This window comes from Hirundo rustica, unplaced genomic scaffold, assembly GCF_015227805.2.
Source record: "Hirundo rustica isolate bHirRus1 unplaced genomic scaffold, bHirRus1.pri.v3 unplaced_BUSCO_360487at7742, whole genome shotgun sequence".
Taxonomy (NCBI): Eukaryota; Metazoa; Chordata; class Aves; order Passeriformes; family Hirundinidae; genus Hirundo; species Hirundo rustica.
This window is the reverse complement of record NW_026690728.1, coordinates 1-17,211: the sequence shown is the minus strand read 5'-3', so window position 1 is coordinate 17,211 and position 17,211 is coordinate 1. Positions and strand designations below refer to the sequence as shown.

Genomic DNA, 17,211 nt, shown 5'->3' with positions numbered 1-17,211 from the left:
GAGAGGAGCGTCCCTGCTCCCTGCAGCTTTCATTGGAACCTCACACGGGTGTCCTGGAGCTGTCCCTGCGTCAGCAGGGGTGGGCTGAGGGCGGCCGGGGGGCAGGAATGATTGTCCTCACTCCCGGCTTCCAGCAGGGCTCATCCCTCCTCGACAACAGGGATTCCTGCCAGGACCGGGGCACCTGGACCGGGATTTCAGAGCTCTGGGATTCCTGCCAGGACCAGGGCACCTGGACCGGGATTTCAGAGCTCCGGGATTCCTGCCTGGATCGGGGCACCTGGACCGGGATTTTGGAGCTCCGGGATTTTGGAGAAGTGGGATTTCAGAGTACTGGGATTCCTGCCTGGATCAGGAAACCTGGCCCAGAAATTTGGAGCTCTGGGATTTTGGAGCACTGTGATTTTGGAGCACTGGGATTGTGGAGCACTGAGATTCCAGAGCACCAGAATTTTGGAGCTCTGGGATTTTGGACCTCTGGGAAATTGGAGCACTGTGATTTTGGAGCTCTGGGATTGTGGAGCACTGTGATTTTGGAGCTTTGGGATTGTGGAGCACTGGGATTCCAGAGCACCGGAATTTTGGAGCTCTGGGATTTTGGAGCACCAGGATTCCTGCCCGGATCAGGACACCTGGCCCAGGATTCTGGAGCTCTGAGGGATGTTGGGACCAACACCAATCCCCTCCTCGCCTCAGCTCTGCCTCCTGCTCTCCGTGGCTTTTCCCGGTGCTGTTATCCTGCCGCCAGGGACAAGGGGATATTCCCTGGCTGGGCTGGCTCCTCCCGGGCAGAGCTGGATGGAAAATCCCCCCGCGCCTGGGGCTCTCCCTCTCCTTCCATCATTTCTGTTTTCCTAAACTTCCGACACTTGGCTCCGTGATTTCCCTTTTAAACCCCAAACCGGCGCCATCCCTCATCCAGAACACGGAGATTTACTGCGGGGAGAGGGAATAAATCCTAAACACATTCACCTTTCCTCCGCTGGCACATAAATCTGCCTCTGGGATCATTTATCTGCCTCCTGCCCGGCCCCAAACCCATCGCCGATAACGGCAGATGAGAACATCCTGCCCGGGAATTCCCTGGGCGAGCATTAGAGCGGCGGTTGAGGCCTCTGGATGGATTTCAGGAGCGGAGAATTGAGCGGCCGGGGCTGGAAACGGCATTCCCGGCGCCTGGAGCCGAGGCGGGGCATGAGCGGTGCAGCAGCACCATCTGCTGCCGGAGCCCGGAGCTGCCGCGCCGGGCCGGGATCCGAAATCTCCTTCAGGAGCTGGACACCTTCCCCTTTTGTCCCTTTCCCCCCCCCTTTTTTTTATTATTTTAATCCTTTTTGTGGAATTTTCTATTCAGTCTGCTCCATCCTAGGGAGGTTTATTTTCCCTCCTCTTCGTTGCTCCCGAAGTCAGCGCGGAATCACCCCGATCTCTCTGCAGAGCTTTTTCCCGAATATTTCCAGTTCTGAGCCAGCAGGAGGGAGGGGGTTGATTTAAAACCCCGATCCCTTCTGGCTCGCTGCTCCGCCTTTCTCGCTTTCTTTCCCTTTTCCTTCCTTTTCCTTTTCCTCCTTCTTTTTCTCTATTTTCCCATCTCTCATTACTTGAATCCTTTTCTCTTTTAATTTTTCTCCTTTCCTTTGCCTTATTTTCTTCTTCCTTTTTTCTCTTGCCCTTTCTCCTCATAACTTTCCCCCTTTGACTTTTCGAAGTATTTTATTCTTAGCCATTGACCCCTTTCCTTCCTGTTCCTGTTCGGTTTTCCGTTTTTCATTTTCCATTTTTCATTTTCCATTTTCCATTTTCCATTTTCCATTTTCCATTTTCCATTTTTCATTTTCCGTTTTCCATTTTCCATTTTTCATTTTCCGTTTTCCATTTTCCCCTCTCAGAACCTGGGACAGCTCCGGCCCCGCCCCTCGTCGCCGGTGGGCGTGTCCCGTGCGTCACTGGGCGTGTCCCGTGCGTCACTGGGCGTGTCCCGTGCGTGCCTGGGCGTGCCCGGACATGTCCCGTGCGTGCCTGGGCATGTCCCGTGCGTGCCTGGGCGTGCCCCGTGCGTGCCCCGTGCGTGCCCCGTGCGTGCCCGGGCGTGTTCCTGCCCGCTGTATAACAGCACATGCGCGGCCGCCCCCTCAGCAGCCGGTCCAACATGGCGGCGGTGCGGGCGCTGCGCGGGGCCGTGAACGGCGCCGGGCCCGGCGGGCCCCGCGAGCAGGCGGCGGCGCTGACCCGAGACTTCCTGTCCCAGCCGCGCCTCAGTGAGTGCGGGGCCCGCGGGGGGACCCGGGGGGCTGCGGGGAAGGGGGATCGGCCCGGCCCGGCCCGGCGGCCGCAGCCCCGCGCGTGGGCAGACCGCAGCGCTAGGCTCGGGCTGTAATTAAGCACCGTAATTAACTCAGGGAGCCGGGGAATTGGGCAGCGCATCCCGCTGGTGACACGGCCAGTCCCGTGGCTTTTCTGAAAAGCCGGGGTTAGTACCGGGAACTGGCAATGGTGGAGCCTATTCTGGAACACTGAATTGAGAAATGGGCTGAAAAAAGGGGAAATGCAGGGCCTTGGTGAAATGCCTTTGTGGCAGTTCAGTGAGGAGAAATCAGAGTGTGTGAAGGTGTTTTTTCTGTCAGCAATTACATAAAATGTCTTTTCCTATGCCCTGAATAACAGCAGGACCTGCAAGGTGCTGCCTGGCAGCTGCTGGATTATGAATCCTTTGGAAATACCAATCAGGTGTGGAAGCAAATCCAGCGCTGTAATTCCAGAGCTTTACTCTGCAGCAGAGGCTCCTGTTGGAGCCAAGGTGACCCCAGAATTTTCCATGTGGATTCCGGCTTTTCCCTGAGCTGGCATCAAGCTGGGGATGGAAAATGTTCCAGGTTGCTTTTGGAGCTGCTCGGGAGAATGATTGAGGAAGGAGCGCTCATGAGACAGTCACGGGGTGGTGCCTCAGTCAGGGTCAGGTTTTCCGTGGCCTCTGAGCTGATTCAGTCCCTCGAGGGGCTCTGAGCTGATTTAAACCTTCAGGGGTCTCTGAGCTGATTCAGTCCCTCGAGGGTCTCTGAGCTGATTTAAACCCTGGGGGGCTCTGGGCTGATCCAAACCCTCAGGCCGATTCCTCTCCTGGGTGCCTCTCCCTGCCCCGGGCGCAGGAGCAGATCAGCAGGAATGAAGGGCCAGCGTTCTGTCTCGGGTTGTTCAGAAGGATTTCAGGAGTGAACCTGAGGAGCTGAGTTTAACCCAGCTCCCCTGAGCCCGGGGCACTTTGATCATTGCTCGTTAAGGTCTGACATTGCAACAGTTTGAGCTGTTTGATTGCAGGGTAAACACGGAGCTGTTGACAGTGCAGGCAGCGCCTGGGGAGCTGCCAGGCCTCGGGTGGCTCTGGTGATTCCCTGGTGCTGCTGCTGCTGGAATCCGTGATCCTGGCTGGGTTCTGGATGGCCCCACTCTCCCGTTTCCCCTCCTGTTCCTGGTGAGGAACAGCCCTGGCTGCTCCTCGTGACCCTGAGGGAGCTCTGACTCAGGATTTCCTCCAGCTGGGGGTCAAGTGATACTTTTTCCCTGAGCTGACGGCAAAATCCTCGCTTGGATTCGTGGAGAATCCACAGAATCGTGGAATGGCTGGGGTTGGAAGGGATTTAACGCCCATCCAGTGCCACACCTGCCGTGGGGACGCTTTCTGCTGTCCTGGGGGCTCCAAGGCCCCTCCAGCCTGAGCAGGGAATTCCTGTCAGGGAGGAGAAAACACCGGGATCACGTCAGTGTCACCTCCTGGGAGCAGGAGAAACGCTGGACACCCCATCCTGCCCCTAATCCTTCTTGTGGGGTTCCTGATGAACAGAAGTCAGCCCCCAAATCTGAGCCTGGTGATAGGAGTGAGCTGGGAAAAGGGGATGTGGGACATTCCTGAGGAAGTGCCTGACCCGTGCCTTGTGGTTTTTTCACAGCTTACAAAACCGTGTCGGGTGTGAACGGGCCCCTGGTTATCCTGGACCAGGTCAAGGTAAATTCTCAGCTGTGCACAAAGCTTTTGGAGGGAAAGGTTACAGCAAAAGCTGGGAAAGGTGAAATCCTGACTGCTGGGAAATCCCCCAGAGCGATTTTGACGCATTTCTGACTGCTGGGATAAGTGTGGGAATTCCTCTTAAGGCTGGAGGAAAGGGAGAGCTGTTGGGGAAAGAAAGGATGCAGAGTTTGAGTGTTACCAAACCCCTGGAACGCTGGTTAAATTCCCAGGTGGAAGGGACCTGTCTGCTTTGATTGAATAATTCCCAGCTGAATGGAACCTATCTGCTTTGATTAAATAATTCCCAGCTGAATGGAACCTGCCTGCTTTGATAAATAATTCCCTGTTGGAAGGAACCTGCCTGCTTTGTTCCTGACCTTCCTGATTCCACATCAGTGCTCTGGAAGAGGAAGCTGTGCACGCTCCTGGCTTCTTCTCAGGCTGCTCTTAAAGGCCAGAGCTGCTGCAGGTTTTTCTTCTTGTCAGAGGCTTCACTGGGGCTTTCTGCCGCGGTTTGGAGCTAGAACTGGTCCTGGCAGCTCCAACCGTGCAGATGTTGTTCATTCCTATAAAAGCAGTTTTAACCTGGGAGGTTTCATATCCTGGGAAGGAGTTTGGTTCTGGTCATAAAGTTATCCATAAAAACTGAGTGGTTTCCAGGCTTGGAGCTGGTGACCTTTGTTTGCTGGCTGGAGTTTGATGCCTCCCTCCTCCCTCAGTTCCCCAGGTACGCCGAGATCGTGCACCTGACCCTGCCCGACGGCACCAGGAGGAGTGGGCAGGTGCTGGAAGTCAGTGGCTCTAAAGCTGTGGTCCAGGTAGGAGCTGGAGGCTCTTTTCCCATCATTTATTAATCAGGGTGAGCCCCGAACCGAATCAAACCTGTCTGGAGATGTGTTCTTTTTGAATAGAAACAATGAATCGCCTGCTTGTTCAAGGGCGGGTGGCATCAGTAATTTTAGGTTTCTGATAGTGCACTGTGACATTTTTTATTTCTGTTCTCCTTGGATTTATATTTCTGTCCTCCCTGGATTTAGATTTCCATCCTCCCTGGATTTGTTTCCACCCCGCTGGATTAAAGGAATCCCCTGGAATTTGCAGTACTGGATTCCAGCCCTGTGCCAATGGGTGCTGGTGTTTCTCCTCAAAAGCTGTTTCTTGTTCACATTATTTTGTCTGAAGGACTTGGCAGGGGGAAACGCTTGAGGTCAAAGGAGTTGCACCGGGTTTGGTGGTTGTTGATGATAAAATTCATGGATTTTTTTTAAAGCAGGGTTTTTGGTGTTTTCTGCCAGCTCTTGCAGTCCCTTCCTGCTTCGTGCCCCGCGGCTGCAGGTGAAGCAGCATTCAGGAGTTGCTTTGTGAAGCTCAAACCTCGTGTGCTGTGATTTGTTCTGATTTTTCCTGCTGTGTTTGCAGGTGTTTGAAGGCACTTCAGGGATTGATGCCAAGAAGACGTCCTGTGAGTTCACCGGGGACATCCTGCGAACCCCGGTCTCGGAGGACATGCTCGGTGAGCGCCTACCTGCGTGTGTAACCAGCAGATTTATCCAAAATGAACTGGATTTCACAGCAATTCCCATTTTTACTGTTGTCCCCTACAGGCAGAGTGTTCAATGGATCAGGGAAGCCCATAGACAGAGGCCCCATTGTCTTGGCTGAGGATTTCCTGGACATTATGGGTTTGTTCTTAATCCTTTTCTTTCAATAAAGTCAAATCTGGTGTGTTTCACCTTTCTGAGTTTACACATTTGGTTTAAAACACAAGCTCTAACTTGAGAAGAGCTTCATCTCATTTTTGAGTATGTGTGTGTGTGTCATCAAATTCTAATTAAATTACCCAGGTGCAGGGAGATGAGGGAGCAGAAAACTTTCTGCCGTGTTTGGAAGCTGCTCTTTATTATTTGTAGGCTTAATTCTATGACACCTAAAGGTAAAATGCTGATAACTGTCAGGGTTTAAAATCATTCTTACCACTGAGAGGAACATTTAACACCGGAGCCTCAGGGGTCTGAGAGGCTCAGGTGTGACCTGAAGGTTTGCCAGTGTCACAGTGGGGTTTGTACCCAGTTTGATAAAGCTCCCAGCACGTCCAGGGGGTAACACTGTGTTCTCTCCAAAAATCCCACAGGACAGCCAATCAACCCCCAGTGCCGGATCTATCCGGAGGAGATGATCCAGACCGGGATTTCAGCCATAGATGGCATGAACAGTATTGCCAGGGGCCAGAAAATCCCCATTTTCTCAGCTGCTGGGCTGCCCCACAACGAGGTGAGGCCTCAGGGCTGCTCTGAACCTGGTGGGAGTCAAAGCTGAGCTGAATTCTGGGCCGTGGAGCAGCACGGAACGCAAACCCTGGGACGTTTCTCGCCTAGATCGCGGCTCAGATCTGTCGGCAGGCCGGCTTGGTGAAGAAATCCAAGGATGTGATGGATTACAGCGAGGAGAACTTTGCCATCGTCTTTGCTGCCATGGGGGTGAGCCCACAGTGCCGGGGGGAAGCGGGGATCCGTGAGATCCTGAGCGGGTTTTGTGTGTGTGGAGTTAAAGGGTGGGCAAAGTGCTGGAATTGCCTCTGGAATAGGCTGCCCCATCCCTGGAAGTGTCCAAGGTTGGATGAGGCTTGGAGCACCCTGGGGAGGTGGGAGGTGTCCCTGCCCGTGGCACTGGAGGGGATTTTGAGGTCCCTTCCCTCCCAAACCATTCCAGGAGTCTTAACAAAGCCTGGCTGATCCGGGCAAAGTATTTCAGCCTTGATCTCCAGCCTGGAGCTCCTCAGGTTCCTCACTCTGGGAGCGCAGAGGAGCCTGATGGACGGAGATCTTTGCTGTGGGTTATTAATGAGCTCACCAGCCCTTAATTGGATGCGAAACGTGCCGAGTTCAACCCGGAACTGTGCTTTAGGTGAACATGGAAACCGCTCGGTTCTTCAAGTCAGACTTCGAGGAGAACGGCTCCATGGACAACGTGTGCCTGTTCCTGAACCTGGCCAACGACCCCACGTGAGTGGGCACTCCCTGGGCACGGGAAAAAGCCAGGAATGGCAAAGCAGCTGTGGGGGCAGGTGCCACGTGGGGTGGGGTTTGTGGCAGCAGCGCTGCAGGTGCAGCGGTGCAGGTGAATTGGAGCTGCAAGGTGGAGTGGTGCAGGGTGTGGTGCTGGTGGAGCTGCAGGTGGAGTGGTGGTGATGGTGGAGTTGGAGGTGAAATGGTGGAAAGGTGGAGCTCCAGCTGAAATCCCAGTGCAGCTCCAGCTGAAATCCCAGTGCAGCTCCAGCTGAAATCCCAGTGCAGCAGCTCTGGCTGCAATGCCAGTGCTGTGGCTGCAATGCCGGTGCAGCTCCAGCTGCAGTGCCAGTGCAGCTCCAGTTGCAATGCCAGTGCAGCTCCAGCCACAGTTCTGGGGGCGCAGCTCCAGCCGCAGTTCTGGGAGCACAGCTCCAGCCGCAGTTCTGGGGGCGCAGCTCCAGCCGCAGTTCTGGGGGCGCGGCTCCAGCCGCAGTTCCAGTGCAGCTCCAGCCTCAATTCCAGTGCAGTTCCAGCCGCAGTGCCGCTGCTCCGGGTGGTGCCTGGGAGCTGCGTGTGCTCCCGGGTGCCCCGGCAGCCCGTGCTGAGCGGGGGCTGCGCTGTGTTGCAGCATCGAGCGCATCATCACGCCGCGCCTGGCCCTGACCACGGCCGAGTTCCTGGCGTACCAGTGTGAGAAGCACGTGCTGGTCATCCTGACGGACATGAGCTCCTACGCCGAGGCTCTCCGAGAGGTGCGTGCTCGTTAAGGCGTTAATTACCGTGGTTATTGGCAGGAGGGGCTGGGCTGAGGTGAGGCGCGGAGCCGCTGCTCGAGCTGTTGGGATTAATGTTCATTGGGATGGTTGGGAGCAGCCAGTGAGGGTTTCAGTCGATCCTCGATTGCCTGGGATTTGTTTCCGTGGCAGTTCCACGCCTGGAAATGTTGGATGGGGTTTGGAGCACCCTGGGACAGTGGGAGGTGTCCCTGCCATGGCAGGGGTGGCGCTGGATGATAGTTAAGTTTCCAAACCACCCCATTATCCCGTGAATCAGCAGCTGGATATCCTCTGGATAAGGATTTGCCTTGTCCTGTGCTGACAAACCCCTGAGGAGTGCTTGGAGCGCCCAGTGCACTAACCCCCGGGGCACACAGCATCTCCCTGGGCAGGGTGTGACTCCTTGGGCACGTTTTGGTGGCTGTCCCAGGTGTCAGCAGCCCGTGAGGAGGTGCCTGGGCGCCGCGGCTTCCCCGGCTACATGTACACCGACCTGGCCACCATCTACGAGCGCGCCGGGCGCGTGGAGGGCAGGAACGGCTCCATCACGCAGATCCCCATCCTCACCATGCCCAACGACGGTGAGTGCGGCCAGGGGCCTTCCAAACCCCCCCTCTGGGGCACACTGCACTAAAAGTTCTGGTTTCTTTTTCTCCTTGGTGAGGTCAGGGTGAGTAATGCACGGGAAACATTGGTTTCCAGTCCGGGTTTGGATTTTTATTATTTCTTACCTGTTTACAGACTGCTCACCAGCTGTGAGCTCTAACTGGCAAGTTAGACAAAGGGAGGTAGAAGGGAGTCTCTCTGTCTCTTTCCAAGGTTATTTAAGCACTAATTACCCAATAATGAGGTGACACCTTTATTATTTATATTTCTGACCCAATAATGACCGCCCACAATACAGACCTTTTTCACCCAATTACCACCCCAAAAAACCCACCCAAACCCGTGAAGAAGGAGGAAGAAGGACGACTCAGACTGCACCCAAATCCTCCATCTTGACTACATGTATTGCTGTGTACTAAAATCCTAAATCTGAGTTTTCCACACATTTCTCTCCAAACCCCATATCCCCAGTGCCATCACTCAATCTCGGGAGCCTGTTCCACGGCCTCAGGTCAGATGTGGTGCCTGTCTGAGGCTCAGCACCTTTTAACACAGAAAACCCGAAATTCTCAGCCTCCAGGGTTCCAGCACACGCAGGAATCCTGTGGCGTTTAGGTTTCCTGAATACTCCAGGTTTTGGCTGCCTTCTGATCAAAATGCTTTTTTCCCTTTTGAGGCCTCCAAGGTGCTCATAGCCCAAATCCAAGAGCACTTGGGATTTGTGGAGGGAATAATTGCTGAAGTCACCTGGCAACAACAAGCTGCAGCTCAGCGCCGAGATGGAAATAAAAGCACTGAAACCCTTCAAACCATTTCCTTTTTTTTTCTTTTCCCCCACACAGATATTACTCATCCCATCCCTGACTTGACTGGGTACATCACTGAGGGGCAGATCTACGTGGACAGGCAGCTGCACAACAGGCAGGTGTGTGCCTCACGGAGCCCTCGGGGTTATTCCAGCTTTTTTTAGGATTCCCGTTAATTCCTGGGTGTTTTTCCCCCCCAGATTTACCCCCCCATCAACGTCCTGCCCTCGCTGTCCCGGCTGATGAAGTCGGCCATCGGCGAGGGGATGACCAGGAAGGACCACGCCGACGTGTCCAACCAGCTGGTGGGTCAGAATTCCCTCTGGGAACGGGGACTTCGGCTGCCCAGCCCGGAAAGGCCAGGATCAGTTGGGATCCAGAACGTTCCTGAGGCTGCTTTCACTGAGTGTTCAGTGAGGGGTTTGGGGTTCGAACAGGAATTGTGGGTGGTTAGAGAGGAGGAAACAGCTGAGCTGGGAATGTTCACCTGGAGAAGGGAAAGGTTCCAGGGAGAGCTCAGAGCCCCTTCTAGGGCCTAAAAGGGCTCCAGGGAGAGCTCAGAGCCCCTTCTAGGGCCTAAAAGGGCTCCAGGGAGAGCTCAGAGCCCCTTCTAGGGCCTAAAAGGGCTCCAGGGAGAGCTCAGAGCCCCTTCCAGGGCCTAAAAGGGCTCCGGGAGAGCTGGAGAGGGACTGGGGACAAGGGCTGGAGGGGCTGCACACAGGGAATGGATCCCACTGCCAGAGGGCAGGGCTGGGTGGGACATGGGGCAGGAATTCCTGGCTGTGAGGGCAGGGCTGGGCTGGGCTGTCCTGGGCTGGGCTGGGGCGAGCCAGGGCCCCGTCAAGCGGCGCCGCCCTCGCAGTACGCCTGCTACGCCATCGGCAAGGACGTGCAGGCCATGAAGGCCGTGGTGGGCGAGGAAGCGCTGACCTCGGACGATCTCCTGTACCTGGAGTTCCTGCAGAAGTTCGAGAAGAACTTCATCGCTCAGGGTAAGGATTGCAGCGGCTCCCAGCGGGGCAGGGCCGGGGCCGGGGGTCGCCCGCGCCGCTGCAGCCCCTCGTGCCTGTCCCGGCAGGGCCCTACGAGAACCGCACCGTGTACGAGACCCTGGACATCGGCTGGCAGCTGCTCCGCATCTTCCCCAAGGAGATGCTCAAGAGGATCCCCCAGAGCACGCTGGCCGAGTTCTACCCTCGGGATGCCAAGCACTAGCCCGGCTCGCCGTGCCCCCGCTCCCTGCGGCGCCGGTTTGGTTCCCTTTTTTTTCCCGTGTGTTGGTGGTTTTTTTTTCCCTGTCGCCCTCCCGGCTCCAGCCAGCAGCAGGTGGTGCTCGTGGCGGTGTTCCCCACGCTGAGAGCAGTTTGGAAAATATCCCTTCTCCCCCGGCCTGCGTCTGCAGGAGGATGTTTAGGCCAGCTCTAAAAACGGGCAATAGCCACCGCGAGGTCTGGGCTTTGGAATGAGACTTTTGTGGGGTTTGCGAGGCTGAGCGTGACCAGAAATTGCAAAATCTTCAGGCGGTGGGTTAGGAAACATGAGAGAGGAAAGGTGACTTGCAGGACAGCGTTCCGTGGTGAAAAATGCTGGTTTTTAACTGTTCTGGAAGGTTTGTGTGAACTGAGGATGAGGGAGGTGACACTGGGGACTTCCCCACCAGCAAAGCTGGAAACATCCTGGTCCTTTCAGAGGACAAAGGCCAGTGAGGTGCTACCTGAAAGTAGCGGGGTAAAGCTCAATTACTGAATTACAGCTTTTAAATTGAAGTTTGCAGAGTCAATTTCCTCCTTCACCCGTTTTTTTTCTGGTTGAATTCTGGAGATGCCAAACGGAAGCAGCAGCTCGGTCTGAGCTCAGAAGTGTCAGCACAGCTGTTGATGATTCCAGGCTTTGTGCTGCTGCTGCAGGGGATCCTGAGAGGTGAAAACCAACCTCGGACCTGGCCCGGGTGTGCTGGTGCGAGCTCGGCGTTTGAACCGGGGCCTGTGCCGCGCCAGGCAGCGGGAGTTAGTGAAAAAGGCAGCTTTTGGCGTGAGAGAGGATATTTCAAACCTGCTCGAGCTGTGCTGGGCCTGTGCCGTGGCTGCAGCTGTTGTGGTTTGCACTCCAGGCACGGATTTGCCTCAGCCCTGAGCTCAGCATTCCCAAACTCCGCGATCTTGGCTGGGCAATTCCGTGTTGTTCCTTTTCCAACGGGTTCAGCCGAGGCTCCGGGCCCGCTGCTGCTGCTGGCACAATTCCATGCTTTTTCCAGGCTTCCCTGTAGTCTGAGCTCTGGTCTGGCTCAGCAGAGCATGTTGCACCTCCCTGCACGCTTTCAGGCCCGTCTGGGAAGGTGCTAACATGACTGGAATGTGCTAATTCCAGCTTTCCCTGACGTCTCCCCGTGTGCAGTTCTCTGGTTCGTTCCGTGTTCTCTGTGGCTGCGACAGCAACTTTATTCCAGTGCATTCCACCCAAAGCTGTGCCCAAGTCTCTTTTCTTTCTGTTCCCGAGGTCGGGACGGGAGGGCGGAAGCGTTGGCATGAAAATACTTTAATGTAGAGAATCTCTAAATAAATTAAATATGGAAGGTGTTGAACAGACGGCAGCTGCGGCGACGCTGGGGGTGGAAAATCACTTGGGGTGTTCCAGGGATCCCGGGAATGGGAGTGGAGCAACTCCAGCGTGGATTAACTGGAGCCAGTGTCCCTGGGGCTGGTGGCTGAGGAGGAGGAGGGTCTGACCTTCGGCCTGAGCAGTCATGGGGAAAGGATTTACAGGAATGTGCAGGAATGTGATCCCTGTGTCCTCACATCCCTGCGTCCTCACATCCCTGTGCCCTCACATCCCTCCCTCTCCACGGGCAGTTGGAGCTGGGGGAGCTTTGGAAACCTTAAACTCCTGGAAAAGGAGCTTTAGGTCCCGCTTTGGGGGGGATTTGGGGTTTGATCAGCAGTGGGGAGGGGGGGCAGAGTGACCCAGGTGGGGACAGCCTGAGCCTGGCACAGGGCCCTGGGAAACGGGAATGGGCAAAACCAGGAATAAACAAACCCAGGAATGGCAAAACCAGGAATGAGCAAACCCGGGACTGGGCAAACCAAACCCAGGAGTGGGCAAAACCAGGAATCAATAAACCCAACCCAGGAATGACCAAACCAAACCCGGGAATGAACAAACCTGGGAATGGGCAAACCAAGCACAGGAATGACCAAACCAAACCGGGGCAGGAGCAGACCCAGGAATGGCAAAACTGGGAATGAGCGAATCTGGGAATGAATAAACCCAAACCACGAATGAGCAAGACCCGGGAATGACCAAACCCAACCCAGGAATGGGCAAAGTCAGAAATCAATAAACCCAACCCAGGAATGACCAAACCAAACCTGGGACTGGGCAAACCTAGGAATGGGCAAACCAAGCACAGGAATGACCAAACCAAACCTGGGACTGGCCAAAACCAGGAATGAGTAAACCCAGGAATGACCAAACCCAACCCAGGAATGGGCAAAGCCAGGAATCAATAAACCCAACCCAGGAATGACCAAACCAAACCGGGGAATGAACAAACCCGGGAATGGGCAAACCAAGCACAGGAATGGCCAAACTAAACCTGGGACTGGGCAAACCAAAGCCAGGAATCAATAAACCCAACCCAGGAATGACCAAACCAAACCGGGGAAGGAGCAGACCCAGGAATGGCAAAACTGGAAATGAGCAAATATGGGAATGAATAAACCCAAACCACGAATGAGCAAGACCCAGGAATGACCAAACCCAACCCAGGAATGACCCAGCCAGCCCCAGGAATTTTGGGAGCCCAGCTTTGGTTCGCCCTCCGCCGCCCCTGGGGCTCAGCGCAGCGTTTTCCCCCCGAGCTGCTCCGTGCTGAACGAAGGCGCTGTGCCCGTCCCCGTGTCCCTGGCAGCGCTGTGACAGCTCCTGGCACGGCCCTGTCCCGGCTGGGGACAGCAGGTACCGCCTCAAAGGGCCCTGCTGCTCTCCCAGCTGCCGCCGCCGGACCCTCCGAGGCCGGCTGCTTTTTTAATTCAGATTTTTTTTAATTATTATTATTATTATCCCATAATGAGTAACGAGCAGCGCCCGGGGGCTCAGCCCCTCGCCGGGGGATGGCAGCCGGTCCCTGCCGCGGGCACACGCCAGCTGTCCCCTGGCTGGGGAGGGGAGCGATGGGGAGGGTCCCTCCGTGCCCCCGGTGGCAGATGCGAGGCAGGGCCAGCAGCACCAGGCTGGTGGGCAGCGCTGCCGGGGCTCATTTGCACATCAAAAACGGCTTTTTTCGCACCAAACCCGGCCCTGCGAGCGCGAGGTGGCTCCGTTCGGTTTTCAGTAGCAGGCGGGGCCGCGGAGGGTTCGGGTTTGGGGTTTGGGTTTGGTTCGGGTTCGGGTTCGGGTTCGGGGCTGGCTCTGCCCTCCGCACAGCCGGCCGTGCCACCGGCGCGTTTAACGGAGATGCAAATCGGCTTTTCCCCGTCTCGGGGCTGATTTGCATGCGCTCATTATCCCAACGCTCCTGCGGCAGCTGGAGCGGGGCTGGAGCAGAGCGGGGACCCCCCCCCCGGGCCCGGGGATGCTCCAGCTGGGCTCCTTCTCCTGTTTGCCCCCCAAAACCTGAGCCTGCGGTGCCGCCCGGGGGGTTCCGGAGCCGCCCGAGGGAGCTCTGGCTGTCCCCAGAGGATGATTTTCCCCCGGGATTTCCCGGCCTTGCTGCTCCTGCTGCAGGAGCAGGGTCGCAGCTCTCCTGGTGCTCTCCCGTGCCAGCTTTGTGCCGTGACGAGGCTGGCACAGCTCCTCCTCAGCCGCAGCTTCAGGAGGGGTTTGGTGGGAAAGGGCTGGGATTTTTGGGAGAAGCAGCCCAGGGCCCTCAGGGCTGGGATTTGGGGTTTTCAGGGATGAGGGTTTTGGCTCCTCTGGGCATTCCTAAGAATTCCTCGAGGTGTTTGTGCCCTCAGGGATGCTGCTCTCCCTCCCGCACCTGCCCTGGCTCCTCCTGGCGCTGCTCAGCTCCGCCGTGACCTCTGAAGGACAGGGATGTCCCCTGGGAATTCTGGAGCTCGGGGCTCTCCTGGCTGCTCCCCTGGCCCGGATTCGTGGGCTGCAGCCCCAGCCGGGGTCGAGGGGACCGTGACAGCAGGGACCCGCAGGGCACGGAGCCCTCACGGGCGTTTTCCGTCCCTTCCCTGCCCAGCAGTTCCAAAGCGAACTATAAATAAACGAGCTCTGAAAATGAACTTCCCTCGCTCCCGGGGCAGCGGGAGCGCGGCCAAGGTTTCCCTGGAAAGCAGCAGCGGGTGCCAGGTGCCTCCTCGGGGTGCCCACATCCATCCCCTGCCCCGTGGCTGCAGCCAGGTGCGGCAGAACGAGCAGAGTTCCCCGAAATTGGAGAGTTTTCCTCATTTTCTTCTCCCCGACCTCCCCCTTTGCCTTCCCCCCGCGCTGTTTTTCGGGTTTTTTGTGGAGTTGATTCGGTTTGGAGCAAAACAGCTGAAACAGTCCAAACCCGAGCTCGGGTTTGTTGCAGCGGCCACGCTTCCCATCTCCCTCGGGAATTGTTTTCCCTGGATCTCCTCAGGACTAGGAGCTGCCTGCTCAGGGATGGCTCAGGGTGAAAACCAGGCTCGCCCGCAGAGCAGGAGGGCGAGGCCGGGGGGCTCGGGCTGGGAGCGGGGCCGCAGGGATGATCCCACCCTCCCTGATCCGCCAGAACCCAATCCCTGCTTTTCCATGCTCGGCTTATCCCAGCTGCAGAGCAGAGATAACTCCGGCCTGGGAAAAGCGGGGCCAGGTGCAGGGATGTCCCCGGAGGGGATCCTCTGGTGGGCTGTGATAAATTCTGCTGGCTCGGGCGTGGAAAATCCCCTGAACGCCACCGCTGAGCGCCCGGAGAGGCCGGGGGAAGTTTTAAAAAATTTATTTATAAATAAAAACATAAAATTAACCAGTAGTTTACATCAGTCACCAGAAAGAACATACAAAAAGAAAAAAAAAAAAAAAAAAAAAAAAAATAAAACCTGCAGAAAAATAATTCTCTGTCGGGGCTGGGGCCGGGCGCGGCCGCGGCTCCCACCTGGAGCGACACACCTGGAACGCGACGGGCACACACAGCGGAGTTGTGCAAAGGCAGCACGGCGAGGCCTCTGGAGATCACATCACAGAGCTGGGGGGGACGCGGGGCCCGGGGGACACGGCCGGGGACAGGGATGGTGCCACCGGCGGCAGCAGGAGCGGGGAATTGCCGGGACCGGGCGAGCTCGGGCGGGGCTCTGCTCCCCCGGCTCCGGGCTGCGCCTCGGGGGACGCGCGGCACCGGCCCCGGCCTCGCCTCCCTGATCCTTCCGTTTGCCAGAACATCCTTGGGCAGGGCTGGGCAAAGGCTTTGGGCCCGGGCAGCGCCCGCGGGGGTCTGAGCCTGGCTTCTTCCAGCGGGCCAGGGGTGGGGATCGGCTGTGCCAGCGCCAGGAGTGACCGGGCAGTGCCAGGGGTGACCGGGCAGTGCCAGGAGTGACCGGGCAGTGCCAGGAGTGACCGGGCAGTGCCAGGAGTGACTGGACAGAGCCAGGAGTGACCGGGCAGTGCCAGGAGTGACTGGACAGAGCCAGGAGTGACTGGGCAGTGCCAGGAGTGCCCGGGCAGTGCCAGGAGTGACCGGGCAGTGCCAGGAGTGACTGGATAGAGCCAGGAGTGACCGGGCAGTGCCAGGAGTGACTGGACAGAGCCAGGAGTGACCGGGCAGTGCCAGGAGTGACTGGACAGAGCCAGGAGTGACCGGGCAGTGCCAGGAGTGACTGGACAGAGCCAGGAGTGACTGGACAGAGCCAGGAGTGACTGGGCAGTGCCAGGAGTGCCCGGGCAGTGCCAGGAGTGACCGGGCAGTGCCAGGAGTGACTGGATAGAGCCAGGAGTGACTGGACAGTGCCAGGACAGGCTGGGCAGCGCCAGGAGTGCCCGGGCAGTGCCAGGAGTGACTGGACAGTGCCAGGAGTGACTGGACAGAGCCAGAAGTGACCAGGCAGTGCCAGGACAGGCTGGGCAGTGCCAGGGGTGACTGGGCAGAGCCAGGAGTGCCCGGGAAGTGCCAGGACAGGCTGGGCAGTGCCAGGAGTGACCGGGCGGTGCCAGGAGTGCCCGGGCAGTGCCAGGACAGGCTGGGCAGTGCCAGGGGTGACTGGGCAGTGGCAGGAGTGACTGGGCAATACCAGGCCCAGCTGGGCAGTACCAGGACAGGTTGGGCAGTTCCAGGACTGACTGGGCAGTACCAGGCTCATCTGGGCAGTGCCAGGCCCAGCCAGGAGAACTGGGGCAGTGTTTGGGGTGCTCAGGGCCGGGCGCAGAAGGCACAGACTGGTTCCTGTGTGTCGCCTTTCCGGGCGGGAATGGCGCGAGGGACGCGGGATTTCGCACGGCCGGGTCGGCGGCGTTGGGATCGTGCGAGAGCCCTCCCACCCCGGGACCCCTGGGATGGGGCAGCGGGTGAATAATTGCAGCAAACACATCATTGCACTGGCACGGAGGGGTCCCCACCCCACAGAGCGGGCGCTGCTGGTGCCCTCCCCGGTCAGGGGGACGCCGCCGCATCGGCCCTGGAGCCGCCCGCTGGTGCCAGCGGGGAATTTTAAGAGCTGGGGCAGAAATGAAGGTGAAAGTGGTCGGTTTGGGGAGTTTATCCAGCTTCCCTCGGCGGGATCGGGGCACGGGAGGAGATAAGGCAGCCGGGGCTGTGGGGTGAACACAAACCCCATTCCTTGCTCGCACCGTGGATGGGACATCCCTGTGAATTCGGGGATCCAGCTGCTGTCTGGCAGCCGGGAAAGGGCTGGAGTCGTCCCTGGGAGCTGGGAATGCCGGGCAGAGGGAGGCTGTGGGTGCTGTGGGTGCTGTGGGTTCTGTGGGTGCTGTGGGTGCTGTGGGTGCTGTGGGTTCTGTGGGTGCTGAGGGTGCTGTGGGTGCTGTGAGTCTGTGGGTGCAGTGGGTGCTGTGGGTGCAGTGGGTTCTGTGAGTGCTGAGGGTGCTGT

The 17,211-nt window shown here is 57.6% G+C and overlaps 1 protein-coding gene across 1 annotated transcript; it reads left to right on the top strand.

Annotated features, from left to right (window-relative positions):
* The first annotated feature begins 2,149 nt into the window (after positions 1-2,149).
* On the top strand, positions 2,150-11,781 carry LOC120748290 (V-type proton ATPase subunit B, brain isoform). The gene is made up of 14 exons (XM_040054416.1): positions 2,150-2,258; positions 3,945-4,000; positions 4,723-4,821; positions 5,423-5,516; positions 5,608-5,685; positions 6,135-6,274; positions 6,379-6,480; positions 6,908-7,005; positions 7,640-7,763; positions 8,218-8,368; positions 9,236-9,318; positions 9,400-9,504; positions 10,062-10,191; positions 10,278-11,781. Exons 1-14 carry the CDS (start codon positions 2,150-2,152, stop codon positions 10,412-10,414), a joined length of 1,506 nt encoding a protein of 501 aa, XP_039910350.1. The 3' UTR covers positions 10,415-11,781.
* Positions 11,782-17,211: the final 5,430 nt, after the last annotated feature.